The 18,539-nt window shown below is 40.6% G+C and overlaps 1 protein-coding gene across 1 annotated transcript in view; it reads left to right on the forward strand.

The window, feature by feature from the left end:
• The window catches only part of LOC121698574 (double-stranded RNA-specific editase 1-like), a 77,263-nt gene extending 69,581 nt beyond the window's left edge, over positions 1 to 7,682 (forward strand). Inside the window, exons 11-14 of the mRNA XM_042080783.1 lie at positions 1,901 to 2,082; positions 5,061 to 5,239; positions 5,511 to 5,754; positions 5,799 to 7,682. Of these exons, the coding sequence (XP_041936717.1) occupies positions 1,901 to 2,082; positions 5,061 to 5,239; positions 5,511 to 5,687 (538 nt within the window). The 3' untranslated portion in view covers positions 5,688 to 5,754; positions 5,799 to 7,682. The remainder of the gene's footprint in view (positions 1 to 1,900; positions 2,083 to 5,060; positions 5,240 to 5,510; positions 5,755 to 5,798) is intronic.
• Positions 7,683 to 18,539: the final 10,857 nt, after the last annotated feature.

The raw sequence follows: 18,539 nt of genomic DNA on the forward strand, positions 1-18,539 counted from the left end.
CCGAGCCGAAACACTGGAAAGCCCAAAAAAACGCAGTTAACCAACTAACACACTCTTGATAGGTTGTGCGGAGGGGGTAGGTTAGGGGACTACACTGATCACCTGAGACTACACTAATTTTTACACCCATACTCAGTTGTTCTGCAATGTATTATCATGGTAGAAGCTGCGATACAGTACTAGCATAGCATAACATAACAAGCACATACTGCAACTAGCATAGCATGAACCCTAAAATCTATGGTTGCTACAAGCGGCACATCCGTGCATTTTTTTACTTAAAGTGAACAGCTTGTTATTTTATGTCAGCTTACATAAACAAATAAAAACTCAGACGCCTAGCCTACAGTCCATAAACAACGTCTACCCACAAAACCATGCCTGTCACAATCACAGACCTAGGCTACTACAGAGTAGCCTACACAAGTCAGATGTAGGCTAGCGTACCCACAACAGGTTCTCACCAGGTTCGCAAGTCTGTGCAAATAGTTTCCACTACTACTTGAGCGAAACAAATGCAATCATCGATACTACTCAATCACAAAAAGAAACATCTTACTCACACATGAGAAGTTCGCTCCCCCGAGTTTATTCACCAATTCATCAACGATGCAACTGCATTTTCAGGTCGCGGTAATCCACAAGTTGTGCGAGAACATCCAAACACATTATTGCAACTGAAGTTAAATCTAATTAAGTACTGTCTCTGATAGGCCTACAGGCTACATTACAGCGGCCCTTGTTCTTGTACAAACACAAAAACAAACATCAACATAATTTGCGTAGGCATATTGAAATAAAGTGAACGTCCGCTAATGGATAAAACATCCACGAACAAACGCTAACCATTCTGATGACGTAGCGCCTGCATTTTTAAAACATGGCTGCGCCCTAGTGGCGAAAGTCGTTATTGACATGTCATTTTCCAGTGAAACTACTTGAATATCGGGTTTAATGAAAATCCATGTATCTTCAAAAATGAAAAAGCAACCAAAAATGGTCACAGTTCTCACTGCTTCATTTCCACTTTAAGCTTGGCCACTCTCTCTTTGAAAAATCAACCCCCAAGACCTCCTTCACCAGGCCATGTCAGGTACGCCAGCACATTCTGAAAGCCTTCCTGCGGCTCAGTCTCTTGTTAATGCTGCAGTTAGCCGGCCTGCCTGGGGGAAGCAGTTGAAATGCATCTGATTTTGTGACTCAGGAGACCTTCTGTTCACTCCATCTCACCCTCTCTCTGTATAGACTAGGCAGTGTGAGCAACTACACCCACTCCCCTCCACCCCTCCCCCGCCCTTGCTCCGCCAGCTTTGCCGTTGCCGTTGCCGTGCCTGATTACGGCTGTTTGATTATGTTCCACAAATGCGGTTGTCCTGCTGTGATTCCCTTCAACCTGTAAATGCTTACAAATGGGATGGGAGTGGGGTGGGTGGGGGGGGGGGGGGGGGGGTGATCAGGAAGAAATCAAACTAATAATGTGAGCAATCACTTTACGCTCTCCATGTAGAGGTGGGCGAATCTGTGGGGCGAGCGAACGATGAAGCTTTGCCTGATTTGGCCCCGAATTATTACGGCTGGGTGCCGATAGGCAGATTTTGTCATTCTTTTCATATCGAGAAGAAGAAAGACAGAAAATGTTTCGAGTGCTCAGAAAGCTGGTTGAAATTATTGGCATGTGTCATTAAGGTTGTCATTAAGGTCCATTAAGGTAGGCGCGTGGGTGAAGGGTCTTACATGTGTATTAGCTTGTGTCTTTCTGTGTGTGTGTGTGTGTGTGTGTATGTGAGAGAGAGAGAAACACATCAACAGTAGTCACAATATACAACATATTTACGCTTTGGTTCCAAGCCTCTTAAAGTAGAAAAGCTCGGCATTACAAAATTGCGTGTTGTGTCCTCAGGTGGAACGTGGTGGGGATCCAGGGCTCTCTGATGAGCTACTTCATGGAGCCCATCTACTTCTCCAGCATCATCCTGGGCAGCCTGTACCACGCCGACCACCTGTCACGCGCCATGTACCAGCGCATCGCCGAAATGGAGGACCTGCCCGAGTCCTTCACCCTCAACAAACCCCTACTGAGTGGTGAGGATTAACACACACACGGACACACACACACACGCACTCACACACACTGGTTTTCTAGCTGCAGTAAGTAGCCAGTAGCAGCTTTTATATGTCAGCAGACCCTTAATACGTTGTGAGGATCCCATCCCACCTGCACCAACATTGATTAGGCTATGGAGTGTAGCGTACACAGAGGACTGAATGAGAGAGCAGATATCTCAAATGATCCATTTCACAGACTATGGTAAGCTCTTTCCCCTGATTCAGGTATTTGAATTTCTGAATATGAGAAACGTGTTCAGTGTTATGTAAGGGATACTTGCCAAAACGAGAAAAGAAACCTAACACAATGGGTCTTTAAAATTATTTTGCTACCGTTTCGTGTCTTCTGCTGACAAAATAAATAGTTCACCACACAGATAGAACTTGACAGTTTCAGGTGTTGCGTGGCAACGTCTTACTAGCTTACTAGCTTACTTTCCATTCCAATTCCAATTGAAATTCCATTGCAATAAGCGAACAGACGTCTTGCGGAGGGATATGAATCAACCCGTTGTCATTGACAGCGGTGATTTATATACTTTGCCGGTGATTTATGTAGATTTAACATAGGCCCAACATTGGGAAGGCCCATTCATGTGAATGGAACTTTCTGCAGCACTCTGAAGAGCCGTGTAATAAGTGCTCTTAACACATTAAAGCTCTAACATTTACAGATTTATATCAGTTTTCATACTGCTGTGCTGTTTCTTGGCCTGCAGCAGAACATCTCTTGTCAGGTGTTTTTTCTTCTGCTGTTTCTCCATGCAGGTTGTGTTTGTCTGGGCAGGATGTGTTTTATGGTTTGTCTGGCAGGCCCTCCTCTGCTCCCAGGCTCTGGTCCGGTCTGCTGGGCCGATCGACACTCACCTCCTCTCCCCTCCCCTCCCATCCCCTCCCCTCTTCTCCTCTCCTCTCCTCTCCCCTCCCCTCGTCTCCTCCCCTCCTCTCCCATCCCCTCCCCTCCTGCCCCCCCCCCCCCAAAGAACAAAGTACCTCAGCTCCTCTGGCCAGCCCGCGTGCCATACATCACTAACATCAACACTCACACTCATACCTGCACTAGCTCTCTCTCCTTCTCCCCTTCCCAAATGAAAATCAAAATCACTCCCCTGCCTGCTATCAATCTTCCATTTTCCCTGTCCATTTTTCTAACCATCCTGTGTGCCATTACATCATCTCGTTGTATCCTGTGTGTGTGTGTGTGTGTGTGTGTGTGTGTGTGTGTGTGTGTGTGTGTGTGTGTGTGTGTGTGTGTGTGTATGAAAGAGAGAGTCAGATTAATTCTCACACTCTCTCTCACTGTAGCTGCACTCACTCTCCTGCCCAAGCGAAGAAACGAAAGAATCAAATCTACCCCTCCCTTTATCACAGTGACTCCCCTCCCTCTCTCCTGTCTCCTGTCTTTTCTCTGGATAATGGGCCACGTTAGCAAATTGCCCCCACCTTCTCCTCTGGCTGTGGGAGATGCTGCGGGCTCTACATAGAGGAACCTCAGCACATTTCAGGCTACATCCGGCACCTAATGAGACCGAATGACATGCCAGAGAGAGAGAGAGAGAGAAACTTGGAAATGATGGATAAGGGACAAGGTCTGGAGTGTGTTTGTCTTGGTAATTTGACGCCAGAGGGTAATTGTGTGTAGGAAAAGACAAAGCTGTCATTTGCAAATTGGACTCGTGCTGTTCGAAATAGAGAAAGGATAGAACCGACGTTGCAGTTTCTCACTCTTGGCTTCACTGTCAAACGTGGGAGAGGAAATAAGACATTGATGTGTGTTATGTGTTGACGTTAGACTATGAGAAATAAGAAATACAGGGATGATGTGGTGTCCCAGATATTCGGTCACTCTATTCTCGTTAAATTAGAAGTAGGCAGGGAGGAAATTGACGAAGCACTGGTTTGGTAGCAGAAAATAACCCATGCCAATGTGGTAATACAGCCACAACGTGATGTGTGCAGTAAGTACAGGGATACAGTACACTAGTGCTGGGGAATTATATGTGTGTATCCATACTGTATGTCACCACCTGAAAAACAGTTGGCCCAGATTTAGAACCCAATGCTGTGAGTTTTGGATGAATCCTATTCTCTGTTAAATCCTATTTACATTACTTTACTTTACAATCTGACTCCACCAGGTGTGCAACTGAAGAAAAAACTAAAAATAGTTTTTAAAAAAGACTGGTCAAGTGTTTCCAAATGTATGTGCCCCTGTCACATCTGGTGTAGTCAGTTTCATTGATTATATTGGAAGTTAATTATTGCTAGACTGGGTAAACCCAGCCCGATCTGCCGGCGATTTGATTTCGCCCTGCAGCTCAGGCTGGAAACCTCCAATTTTTTTTTTATCCTTCTTCCGTTACAAATCTGTGGGGACCAATCACAAACTGGCTTATCCACCTGGCGCACCCAGATCGTTGGTCTGATTGGTTGAAGGACTATCCAATTGCGCACAGAGTCATTTGAACTATGCCCGTTGATCACACCTCTTGTACAGTAGAAAATACAGAGCAGACTCCCCAGACTAATGTTCAATCTTAAAAGACTGAGCTTGGTCTGGTGATAGCCAGGCTAAATTATTACAGCATTTGCTCTGAGTATACTGAACGCTTCAGTTATATGCCTGGTGTAGACTGCCAGTTAAGTTTGCTGTACATACAGTACAAGTGCATGTCAAAAAAATGGAATATCGTGGAAAAGCCCATTGCCCTGCCCAGACTGAGAGATTAAAGGCTCAGGAAACAATTGCTGGTATTTTGACTTAATTAGCTGACTGAGTAGACCTCATCTCAGGACATTTCTGTTTGATACATTTTTTATTTTAATATTTTGAGATTCTGATTCAGATTTTTGATTTGCAGGAGGTGTAAACCGTAAGATATTCAATTTTTTTTAGATGCACCTGTATATAGTAAGGGCAGTCAGCGATCCTAACTCTGTCTGACTGTCCACAGGCATAAGCAATGCTGAGGCGCGGCAGCCAGGAAAGGCACCCAACTTCAGCGTGAACTGGGCGGTGGGGGACCAAGCACTGGAGGTCATCAATGCCACGACGGGCAAGGACGACCTCGGCAGACCCTCCCGCCTCTGCAAGCACGCCTTCTACTGCCGCTGGGTTCGCCTGCACAGCAAGGTGAGTTTGGGGTCACTCTAGAACTCACTCACTTGCTCCTATAGAAGTGTGAATATGGTCACCTGAAGGGTCTGTGTACTAAATGACTAGTGTTAGTAGTAAAATGCTAAGGTTACATTTTGATTAGCAGATGTTTATCCAAAGCAAACAAAACCACTTAAAATCATATGAAATTTGAGTAGTAAGAGGGAGAATTCTATTGACATCTGTGTGTGTGTGTGTGTGTGTGTGTGTGTGTGTGTGTGTGTGTGAATTTTCTGTGCCCTTCCAGCTGTCTCCAAGTCTGCGGATCAAGGGGCCCAAGCCCAGCTCGTACCATGACGCCAAGCAGGCGGCACAGGAGTACCACACGGCCAAACAGACTCTCTTCAAGGCCTTTCAGAAGGCCGGCCTCGGCGCCTGGGTCAAGAAGCCCATCGAACAGGACCAGTTCTCCCTCAACCCCTGATCGAGACATGGACAGGTGGACACAGGGGAGGGGGGATGTGTATGAAGAGAGAGAGAGAGAGAGAGAGAGGGAGAGAGAGAGAGAGAGAGAGAGAGAGAGAGAGAGAGAGAGTAAGATGACAGTGAACAGGGGCATTACCAGCCAACCAGACATCAATCATCACAATGTAGTGTGTGTGTGTGTGTGTGTGTGTGTGTGTGTGTGTGTGTGTGTGTGTGTGTGTGTAAGACCCCATAGTCCTTCTGCTGAGCCTCCTCTGGTCTTTCCTGAGTGTGAGTCGGGAGTCTAATGTTTCCTGAGATGTTTCTTTACCACTGCTGGTGATATGATTTATTTTTAAGATTATTTTTAAGATTATACATTATTTAATAGGAAAAGTATAGATACTTTTGACTTGACTTGAACAAAAAATGGACAACAAACACAGGTGTAGTAACTTGGACAGCATTGCCAAACATACAATACTCCTCAGACTGATATTTGGATTCAGGCAGACATCTCTTAGGTGCTGATGGACAGGGATTATGGGTAATGCTGTTCTGTCCTTCACTTGTTCCTCTGACCTTTACTCACAATTCAGTTGCCTTCAGTACTCCGTTTAAGATTATTTTAAGTAGTGTTTTATATGAAATTATGATTTTCTTGTGAGTGTATAACTCATGCCTTTCCCCCATTTTAGCATATTTTTAAACACATCAACTCATTATAGCATATACAATTAACATATTTCGTTGATTAGTGGTGGACCTTGGTAGTCAACGATTCCTTTGCAGCATGCCATTGCCTTTGGAAATATTCCCCACAGGTCAAGATTTGCAACTTAATTCACTGTGTAATGCCTGTCAAGGAGCTGGGCTGGTGGGTGTTGGTCCTTTCCAGTGCTCTGTGGCCATGAGCCTTGATCCTGCCTGTCTTCAAGTGTACTTGACAAAACAGGACGCTGATGCAATACACTGGGAGGATCAGAGGCCAGTAGTTTCGAGCCCATAGAATGGAGTTTTATCTTGGCCATACATTCTAGAACACAATGCCGTGTAGTGGAAAGTAATGTTATATGACAAATCAGAGCTCACAGTTCTTATAATTTGTGAGTTCTAATATATAGACATGGAAAATTAGAATGTGTTTTATTACTAAATGCTGTACTGTAAAAGAAAATGACTGGTGCATATACCATTCAAACTGGTATCTAGTGACCATGACCATGATTTTAAGGTCCAAGGTTTTAATTTTATTGGCGGCTTTTTCTGTTAGTAATTGACTACAGTTTGTAGGCTACATTCAGTTTTGTCAGTTGGTCATCCGAATCACACGCTTGGTAACTATGGAAACACCTCCAAAGAAACAGCTACTGTGCTTCTGTTCGTCTGCTTCATTGAAAGCTGGTGAGGGTGGTCATGCACTTGCTGTCTGTGAAGGTGAGAACACTGTTTGCCCTTGAGGCCTCTCTGCGATTGTACTGTATGCTAAAAACTAGTATGTATACTAATGCATTCCAAAAAAAAGGACAAATTCATAAAGTTTATTTTGCTTCAACACTTTAAATATGATTTGTAAATATTAGTTTGGTATAGTTCTTATGATGGCGCTTAAATGTATTTCATATGATCTTATTATGTTAATGGAAACATCATTCCCTAAGAAAGAGTGAAAACTCCTGTACAGTGTAATTAAATTAACTTCATCTCTTCCCCCAACACCTGGACCAAAAAATAAGGCTGTCAGGTTAGCAACTTCCCAGCATCTTATTTAGTTGGCATGTTTTGTTTAGTTTATTTTCCCTTAAGAGGGTTGTTGAAATGCACTGGACCTTGTACTGTTTTTGCTGTCTTGTTTATATGATGATTCTATGCTAATTCCTGCACTATTTGTTTTTTTTTTTTTTAACGAGAAGGACGCATCTGGCTTAGCATGTAATTTTTGAGCCCCTCCCCAGCTTATGTTGTCCACGCTGTACCCTCAATCTCGAAAAAATAAAATAGCAAGAAAACTCCAGATGATGTCCTCACAAAGTATCAGGCCGATAAGGATTTTACTGAGACTTCTGTTGATAATGAATTCCCCCTTTTGAGATGTTCCTCAAAGCCCTTTAAATCAAAGACTCTCAGTCGCCTTTTCGGGAACAGTATGGTCGTTTAAGTGGAATGATATTCACTTGCATGTGGGACCCTATAGTGGAGGTGACTAAACCCTTGGACCCTGCTGGTTGTGGGGGCCTTTTATGGTGAAAGGGTGTTTAGTGCCAGTGGTGCTGTCATGACGTGACATAACATTATGCATTAATGACATGGTGTGGTCACAGGTTTTGAGTCTGCCCTTTCCGGCTTGGATGGGAAGGATGTCAGAGTTGTAAAAGGACCCTCCTGCATGTCTGCCCACAGTAAAGCTAAACACAGCATGAGAGGCCGGCGCCCAGAGGCTTTCAAGTGTACAGCAGTGAATCATGACACCATAGGTGACAAATAAAGGTATAAAATAAATGTCAATGTCTTTCTCCATTTGTACGTTGTTTATTGGTAGTCTTTTTTACCGTTTAAGAAGACAGGTTCATGGACATCAGTTATCTTTTAGTTTGCACCGAGTAAAATCTTAATATTACTTGTTTGCTGTGTGAAATGGTACATTGTACAGTTCAACAGCTGCCTTTTCAGAATGAAATTCAGTGAGCAAAGTATCTGAGGGAACTGAAGAGCCAACAAGATATTCAATGTAGTGCAATTCTAGGTTGTACTGAGTGAAAGTCAGACTCTCTGACCTTACCACAGAGATGACAGACATTTTTAAAATTTCAGCTAAGCCTGTTCATATCTCCTCAGTGGTACCAAACTGCAGATTTGTTTGAATGTTCTTGGAATGGAAGCAGTAAAAAAAAAAAAGCAAAAAGTTTCATCTTTCAAAACACATTCTTCATTCAATCATTTCAGTCTTTTCCAGACCCTTTTATGTACTTGGTACACATAAGAGCAGACATGTTCGGTAGCGTGGTAATTATTGTGACTGGAATGAAATTGTATTCATCAATGCCTTTGACCTCCTAGGGGGGCCATGAACGATAAACAAACACACTCCCTGCAATGAGCGGACCTTTCATTCCCAACGTATTTCTCCCAATTATCTGCAGATTATAAACTTGTCTTTTGATTTTTATAAATCCCACTTCTGCTTCAAAAAGGGTTGATTTGTGGCTCATGCAGCGCCATTGAGCTTGCTGAGGCATATAAATCCCCTTCATCATCTCTGAACTCCTGCAGAAACAATGAAAGAAATCATTATGAAAATGTAGAGCTCCGACTGAAACTACATATCAGACTCTTTAAGACTTGTGATTAAACCTCTCATGTGTGTCGGTGTCATTTCTTTTTCTGAGATGTTACAGGAATGATGTGAATGAAGCTGCTTGTGAATGAAGCTGCTTTATTTATAATCCAGCAATAATGTTCACTTTTCACAACACAATTTCACCAAGCAACATCTCACAATTGGAGTCTATTTGGGTCGGCAAAGACTGATTGATTCAGATTATAAAAATACACTAATGAATATATGTTGACTCTTGTAGAAAAGCAGTAATTAAGACATGATGTGTAATGGATGAAGTACTAAATATACATATGGACACAGAAACACTGGGGCTCTGTCTAAATTCAGCCAGTGTTTTAAGGGTTGAGACAAGCTCAGATAGGCGGCTTCTGTCTGCAAGGCGTTATCTCAGCAATCCTTGGTCAAATCTCCACATGGGGGTGTTGGAGGGATATTACTTTGTGTCATATCAGCCTTCAACACCTGGGTGACATGCAAGAGAGAGAGAGATAATCTCGCCGCGGATTACCTGTCTTTTCTGCTTTGGCAGGGAGCAAACAAGCAAAAAAAAACACAAAAAAAACCTATCAGCCCCTTATCTTCAATCCGACTTCCAACACCTATCATTCCCAAGCCTACCTAGTTGGGCATGTTTCGTAGGCTATTCTAGAAAACGACAGAAATAAATCTAGAATCTTCAAAGTCAAACCAGGGAACCATTCATTTACCATAAGAAAGTGGTTCTGATCCATCGTGACTTCAGGACCAGGTCAGGTCCAGAAGTGGCAGCTAAGGATGGAGGTTCATGCCCTCTCGACCATTTTCCTGTGTAGGAGGCAGCGGGTGGACAGACAGGCAGTCAGAAGTCGATTGGGCTCAAGGTGAAGAGGGATTAGTGAGAGAGGCCCTTCATACATTCTCCTCTTTCATGTTTTATCTACAAAATTGAATTTCTGGTTAAGAGTGTGGCAGAAAAGAAAAAAGAAAATGGCTTTTTCTTTGCTTAAGGTGCAGGAGTTCTTATATATGGTCAGAGTGACAAGTGAAAGTGTAACCTATAATGTCCGAGTCAGTTGTCTCCACACTTCCCAGAAACATTCTCTGTATAACATCTTGACTAAAGTCACATTAGGTGTAATATATTTTCATTGCATTCCATTCAAGTTGTGAAGTGGAGAGCCATTGACAATCTCTGCAGCATCAATGCCAAGATGCATTGACCTGCTGGCAATTTGGCTCTCAAAATCTGAAGCTTATAAACTACAAATAATAACTTGTGATAAAGTGAGATGTAATCATTTTGAAACACAAGATAAATAGGCCTAGTCACTCAAACTGAAAGACAATTAAATTAACCAGTCAATCCAACAAAAAGGCATCTTGCTCCTTTTAGACATGCCATAGCAGTGTTTAACCCAGGGCATTAAAGCAGTATCGGACAGTTAAAATGACAACAGCCTCCAACACACACACACACACACACACATGCCCTTCCTCTCTACCAGCTTCTCACTGGTCTCAGCTCATTTGCCTGAGTTATCTACCTCCATTATCCACCTAATGAGGCTACTGGCCCCAGCAGATCTGATAAAGCTGCCTACGAGCAGGTAAGGAGGGAAGACCCAGCCGCACTAGCTATCGTGCAGTCACCTCGTTGTCATAGTGACTTTATTAGTAGTAGTATTAACCTAGTATTAGCAGTGGTGGTAGACTACTCTGTTGCTAAATTGCCTTCATGGAGACTAGTATGTTGCATACAAATTCTTAAACCAGACACGGAAAAGTATGAAACCAAAATAATATCACCATTCACCATCCAAAAAAAAAAGGTCAGGCCTACCTGCTGATACTACAGGATTCAGTTTGCAATTAATACTTCAGAGCCATTTAGATTTTAAAATGTCAAATGTAGTAACTTTCCAACAAAGATGTGGCATTTAGGGGAACTTTTATGACATTTTGGTTCTGATTATGTATTTCCTGTGTTAATTATTTTTCTGGAAAAAATGATTTTCTGGCTTGCATGAAAGGACATGAAAATTGATCATGCTTGTTGCATATACTTTTTGCACATTGTACATAGAGTTAGTTGCCTTTGTTATACTAGGCTATCATTGTTTTTGTTTTACAAAAGCTACACTAATCCAAATAATAAAGCAGAAAATTAAGAACACATATTTATCAAAACATATATACCCAGCTCTAACATATAACACTTCCTAAAGGTATAAAGCAAAAATCTACCTGGGTCTTTTCCCCTGGGTTGGGTAACGGAATCCATGTCATCCTAGAAATGAATCATTAGAAGGAGACCAGGAGAGGCGAAGCGCTCTGGTTCAACACCCACATTTCCATTTCAATTTTCTGCTCAGCAGAGTTGATGTATGTAGTGACACCCAGCCAGTGGCCAACCACCATGACCTACAATGCTCCATCACTGTGCATTAATGGATGTAGAGAAGATGACCTTGTGTTGCTACACCAGTCAACCAGGTGCTGCTGGAAGACCTACACACTGCAAGGCTCTGTGTGAAGGAGTTGTGGCCTACCAATGGGATGCTGTCAGTTGAGGATCTTTTTTGCACTTAAAGGTAGGGCAAGCAATTCTAAGCTCTAACACATAACAGTTTTTGTAACAAATATGTCCTTTCGAATTAGCAAGCTCTCCATTCTCGGAGTACACTGTAAAAAAAAAGTTTTCGGTAACGCTTTAGAATAACATGTGCTTATTAGGTATTAACAGTGCATAATAAGCAGTTAACAATTCATTACTAACAGTTAGTTAACTGTTGTTATCCTTTAATAACATTAACTAACTGTTAACATGCAGCTTGTAAAGTGTTAATAAGCAGCCTTTTAAGTTACTTACAAGCATATTTGTTAACAGTTGTAAGTAGCAGCTTGTTACTGCTTGTTAATGGTGTATAAGACAAAGAGGTGGATAACTAATACGCTTATAAGACCTTTCTTACCTATTTGTAGTACATTTTGCAGCCCCCCAATCTAAAGCGAGGACCATGTAGCATATAGTTCCACAAGCCCAACCTTCTATCTCTATAAGAAAGGTCTTATAAGTGTATTAGTTATCCACCTGTCTTATACACCATTAACAAGCTGCTTGTTAACACTTACAACTGTTAACAAATATGCTTGTAAGTAACTTAAAAGGCTGCTTATTATCACTTACAAGCTGCATGTTAACAGTTAGTTAATGTTATTAAAGGATAACAGCAGTTAACTAACTGTTAGTTGCAACTGAATTGTTAACTGCTTATTATGCACTGTTAATACCTAATAAGCACATTTTATTCTAAAGCGTTACCAAGTTTTCTTACACAGCCTTCTCAGGGAGCAAACAGATGTTGAGCCAACGTATAGATTACAAGTAAAGTTATGGAACATCATTAAAATTGACCAAAGAACATTGTGTGTCTGTTTAACAATAATCGGTCAGACTGTTTTACATCAGCCATGATCCTCATGCTTATACTCCTCATTGCCTGCTTCGGCTGCATATTTTTTCCCCCGCAGAATGGCCTGAAGAATGAGCTGACTGTATCAAGTTAAGATGTTCTGAACTACATCAAATTGTATGTGTATGATTATTCTGACAGCCTCTGAGGGTAAGCCAAGAGAAGTCCCTGGCCAGATTCCTGGAATTCATACAATAAATTAATGTATGTGTACATTTAGTGACTGTACATCCATTGGCCTTTAGATGGTGGTGTTGCGCCAAGGATTGCCAGTATAGGGGATGTTAAGAAATTGAGATGTGAATGATGAAAGGTATGGGATGGAGATGGAAACAAATTGACAAGCATGGTTTATTTTGGCGGAGAGAATGTGCAGGACTGAGCGGCAGTCATATATTGTACCGCTAATGCATTCATTTTTTGCTGCGATCTGGGACGAGAGGAAAGTGACCATTGCTTAAAGTCTCTTCCAGCATATTCCAAATTCTTTAATTTGGAATTAAGGTCAGAAAACAGTTAACAGATATGTGTCAAAATGATTCCTCAAGATCCTTGAACCACGTACAGTAGAGTAGGCCTATCCATAATTTGTGCCAATTTAATTCTGACATTACCATAATGGAATATGCTTGTACCACCAGGGTACAGTAGATCAATTGATAGGATTACCTCAATCCAATTCAGTAAGTCCAGTCAGGTCATCTGACTTCATTTGATTACCACCTAACATTTCATATACCGACAGTACTCGGTGACCTTGAGAAACAGAAGTCTATGTGAAAAAAGTAAAGCATTTTGAGCTCTTAGGCTACTAGTTATTGTAACCATTGTCTGCTGCACAGGTTTTCATTTTAAATGTTAAAGGTGCTCTAAGCAATGCTGGGTAACAAAACAGAGAGCTAGCTCGATATTTCCTCCCCCTCCCTCCTGTGCTGCTCCCGTGCAATTTAAAGTCTCCTAAACGCGCATCTCGTCTGTGATTTGCTGGAACAGTTTATGTTTTTATGGGCTAGGTTTGCAGGTTGTTTTTGTTGCCGTTTTTGGAGCCTGGGCTGTCCACAGAGATCGTATTTTTTACAGTGTATTCAGGACACAGACAGCTAGAGGTTGGTTAGGTGATGTTTGCAGTAAGTGACATAAAATGTTATAGCCTAAAAAACGCGTGGCATCGCTTAGAGCACCTTTAAATGAATGGTGAATGTTACACTAACTATATAGAGTTGTGTGAAAATAAAATATAAAATAAAATAAAATGTTGTGTATAAACATAAACTACAAAATACAGTAGCCACACCATGTACCAAGATAAAATACTGTATTTTTGTATCCTTAAAGGGAGCATAAAATATTCCATATCTGTCTATTTAATCCATTCTTTCATCAGTACACTGACTCTTGAGACTGACACTTGTCTATGAGACATGCCATAAACCTAGTCAACAGATCAACTATGTTGGCTTGCCTGCTACATCATAGCCTAAATACGGTATCAGAGATGCACTCAAAAAGTCACAACTGAACTTGTCGAGTGGAACAAAGTGGATACAAGTTCCTGATATTGTCAATGTTTGCCCAGATTGCTTGATATCTGTGTAACTGTGTAACACTGTTTATCAGGAAGGGTTGTGACCCTTTTCGTTGTTTTTAACTAACTGGCTGGGTACCGTGTAAGCACTGTACATGGTGTTATATTGACACCAAGGGGGATAAATATGAATTTTTCATTGTTGCTTTAGGCAAGGCTTTGAACCAGTGTGCCAGTTTAGCTGGTGAGCATATTAACTGGTGATATTTGCATAAAATCAATGAATATTCAACAAGGCCCTGCCTACTTCTTAAGACCGTTCTGCTTTGCATCCGCCCCTGGAGTGCCAGAGGTTCACATTTTCACAAAGTGTTTGCAAGTGAGACAACATAAAGGATATCGCTGAAAACATCAGCAGTTTGTGTCTACTTGTCCGTTTAAGCATTATCCACATAAATACGACACGTACTGTATGAACAGAAAAAAATAAAACAACACACTACAGATCTAGCTGGGATTCGAACCTTGGATGTCATGGACAAAAAAGTTGATGGATTAGCTCCTTAGCTCCTGTCGTCTACACCAGTACACTACAAACTGCTAAAATGGTTTTGTGATTTCTATCTATATATTGGAATTTTAGTCTGAGTCACAGTAACATAGGTTAACATATTATGTGAGAAATATATAGACCCTTTCAACAAGATAAACAAAAACAATGCTTGAACGTTCTATTTGGGCCCCAATCTACTTCCTCTGCCTTAAGATAACATATGGAATGTTAAAAAGGAAGTCTTGTGGGGCCAACTATGATGCTGATAATGGAACTCTCTTGAAAGGGTCCATACGCCCATGTTAACTGGTGATATCATAATTTACATAAATAAACATGGGCATATGAGTAACGGTGGTCAGGCGGTGAAAGGACTAAGACCAAAACTGGCTTATCTCACATTCAGTCTTTGGGAAAATGCAAACACAAAATAGGCCTTCAGGACATACATGGCATCCAATGCAAAGCATACTGCCTCTGCTCTCTTTTAAAATAATACACCTTGTGACCTCAGATTATATATAAAGGGAACTAACTTTTCACAAGTATTCACATAAATGTGATTCTCGCGAAACCCCGAAATCTTACGGTACTAAGGATTTCATGGTTAAATATGGCATAAATCCCACTAATTACACTATTTAACAATATAGGTACATGTGCTTTATCTTGTTTTTTGTTTTTTATTGTTATTTTGTATTTTTTATGCATTTTATGAGTAAATTATCATAACCGCAATGTGTCCTGGCTCAAATCCCAAGTGTTTGATCATTAAGAAAATCTTTATCTTTCACTTTAAAATAAAATAAAGTTCTACATATATTGTTTTAAGTCCAATGCTTCATCAAAATGTGTATTTCAATAATATTAACATTTATAAAAAATGTTTTGTCGTCATAGTTTTCATTACCGCAATACTTTTGAGCACTGCAATAAAAACCTTTAGGAATTTCATCATGAAATGGAATTTCCCATCATGCATCAGTAATAACAGAAGATCAAAGATGGCGTCAAGGTAAGCATGTCTCCTTTTGTCTTTGTGTTGAAATTCCATGATTTGTCTCAAAACTGTCTAAAGACAACACTAATGATTCTCATTACCGAAATTAGTAACAGTTTTGTGATAAAACTATTTTCTTTAATTCAAATTTGTTTAGCAATAAGGTAATAAAACACACAATGTCATGGATGTAATTTTAGCTATAGGTCATGCTAGCTAAATCTAAAATTAGCATTTTTGTGTTAGGTCGTCTCATTACCGTAATGCACTTTATCATTACCGCAATAGTTAAAGCCAATTTCGGTGATGATCATTTCAATTTCGGTAATGAAAATATTAAAGGAATTTCCATTTTTCAGCGTCGTTCATGACATTAATTTCTTTTTAATAAGAGACAACCTCAATGTTTCTGAGGGATATTAATGAGATCAATATCATAAAAGGTTTTAGGTTGTTACACTGTTCTTAATGAAGTAGATACATTGTTGAAGTTCATTGTTAACTCCAGAACGAATAAAAAGGTTAAAGTCTAGGAAGTTTATTAAATCACAATAAAGAGAGAACTGAAATGTCAGGATGTAGTAGACTATATTAGAATGGCCTAAAAAACATATAAAGTAAGAATTATGAAATCTTAGACAAACTACCTATAATAAAATACAAAAAATTATTTAGCATGCATTAAATATGTAGGAGTCCAGTCTGAATGCTAACCTACACCTTTATATTAATTGCCCTAAGTCTCTGTGCCAGTAGCATTTCGAAAAGGGCAAATAGTCAGGGAGCCAAAACTGATATTAAAACTTTGTCGGTCACTTTTTGGTACAAGCATACAACCTATCCCGTATTAATATTTAACCTCTCAATATGTGTTCTAGCCAGGTTGTCAGCTTAGAAAATGTTTTTTTGTCAATTTTAACACTATTCTTAAAAGTGGTAAAAGCGGATTTTTTCCCCCCAAAGTGCTTTCATTTTCTTCCATGTTACCTACTGTAATTTTGAGCAAGTGTGCAATATAATCCCACATATCCCAAAACCTCTATCAATCAGTACCCCTATCTATGGGAATGAGTCAAGCCAAGTTTAAAGCTTGTAAGGAGAGACAGTGCAATGCTGCACAAGTTATAATTCTTTAATGTCAAGGCAGAAATGTAGAACTGTATGGTGGTCCATGGTGCTATTTGACTTCATTAATGTACCAGGTTGTAACACAAATTATATTTAATTGACATATCACTATAGTTATTAATTCCATCTTAACATAACTGCTCTCTGACATCTTTAGGGTTAGGGATTAGTAACTAGTTAGTAGTAATAACTAGTCTTGCTGATCCTAGCACTTACCACCTCTGACTCTGTATTGTTTAAAAAACAGCACTCATTGATGCACTTATTCTTATTGTACTAGAGCTTTTTTTAAATTGTCCTATAATTGTTGAGAGAATTGCTTTAAAAAGCTTAAACCGTTAACCATGTTGTTAGTCGCTTTGGTTAAAAATGCGTCAGCCAAATGTAATGTAATGTAATAGCTAATAGTCGCACGGCAAAGGTATGTTTTTCCCCATCCAAGCAGTGACTCTCAGGTAGGCAGCCAACGGACGGCACCCAGGGACCATGTCCATGTGCTCAATCTGAGTCCTGGTCAGGGACACAAAAGAAGAGTTTACTGTTTTGATAATGAATACCTTCCCAATACAAAACATGCATGCATGCATCCAAGGGCATAATATAAATCTACAAAACAGGAAGAACAATATCATGCCAAATAATCTGGAACAATATAGTTGCATATAATGTGGCAAAACTCAATAATAATGATGTGAGTACCTGAGTATTCTTGCACCAAGCTGCACAGGCACATCCACATGCCCCACTACAAAATATTCCACTTTTTCGACATCGACACTTCCCTTGCATCCACATCGTCAGCTCCAAGCACCTGGCCTGTAAAGGCTCTTTGGTTAAAAGCTGGGGGACAAGCATTCCATCCTTTATGTGCCAACCACAACTGGTTGGTGAGGGTAACTGTGGATGGGTCACTAGTGACTGTTTCCAAACCTTTGTTTGATAGTGGGCCCTCATGAGGTGCAGAAACAAGGCATCCCGAGTTGGTGGTAAAGTATCCACATTGGCTTTCACTTTCCAAAACAGGGCACAGCGAACATCGTGGATTGAAATGCTGGTTGTTTGTGGATCATACAGTTTGCAGACAAACTGTTCTGCCGAGGATAGAATAGCTAGCCTTGGCCCAAAAGGGGAAGGAGGACTTCACCTCTATGGTAGCCTGTCAGAGTAAACTTATCTGAATAACACTGTCGGTTATTCAAATAGTACATTATTTGTATGCACACCCTTAACACCCACCCATACACTCAAATATGTGTGCCCATTCACACAGACACATATTAACACTTAGACCACAAACAGCTGGTGTGATCCAAAGTAACTGTCTTTGGGGGGGGGGGGGAGACCAGGCCTGGGGCAGTGGAATTTAGTTTTGGGTCGTTTAAGAGGGGTCTAAAGACATTCCTGTTCAACATGCACTTAGTTGTTTAAGCGCTTCTTATGCATTATGGTTTGTATATTATTTTATTTTCATTAGGCTGTTGATTAATTTGACATTATTGTTTATTATTGATATTCTCCTTAATGTAGTCTTACCATGTCATTGTTTTTATATTCAGTAGCGGCTCCTGGGTTGACAAATAGGCGGGGCAGAGTCTGTTGATCAAGTTTAGAAAAAAAAAATTGGCATAGTTCCAGGTCACCGGCAGCTGGACGCACAAGGGCGGTCCACGGAGATTTTGTTCATTTTTACGACTCTTTCTTTCTATGGCTAGGCTATGAGCGAAATCTGGGGAATGGAATTCCATAATGTTACCACTTGAGGTCAAAATACCGTTTTGTTCATGCATTATTAACCTATGTTAGCCTACTTAATGTTATTTTATTCATAAGAAGTGAAGTTTAAAATGTTGAGATTCCAGACAAATAAAAGCTA

The sequence above is a fragment of the Alosa sapidissima genome, chromosome 23 (assembly GCF_018492685.1).
Source record: "Alosa sapidissima isolate fAloSap1 chromosome 23, fAloSap1.pri, whole genome shotgun sequence".
Lineage (NCBI taxonomy): Eukaryota > Metazoa > Chordata > Actinopteri > Clupeiformes > Clupeidae > Alosa > Alosa sapidissima.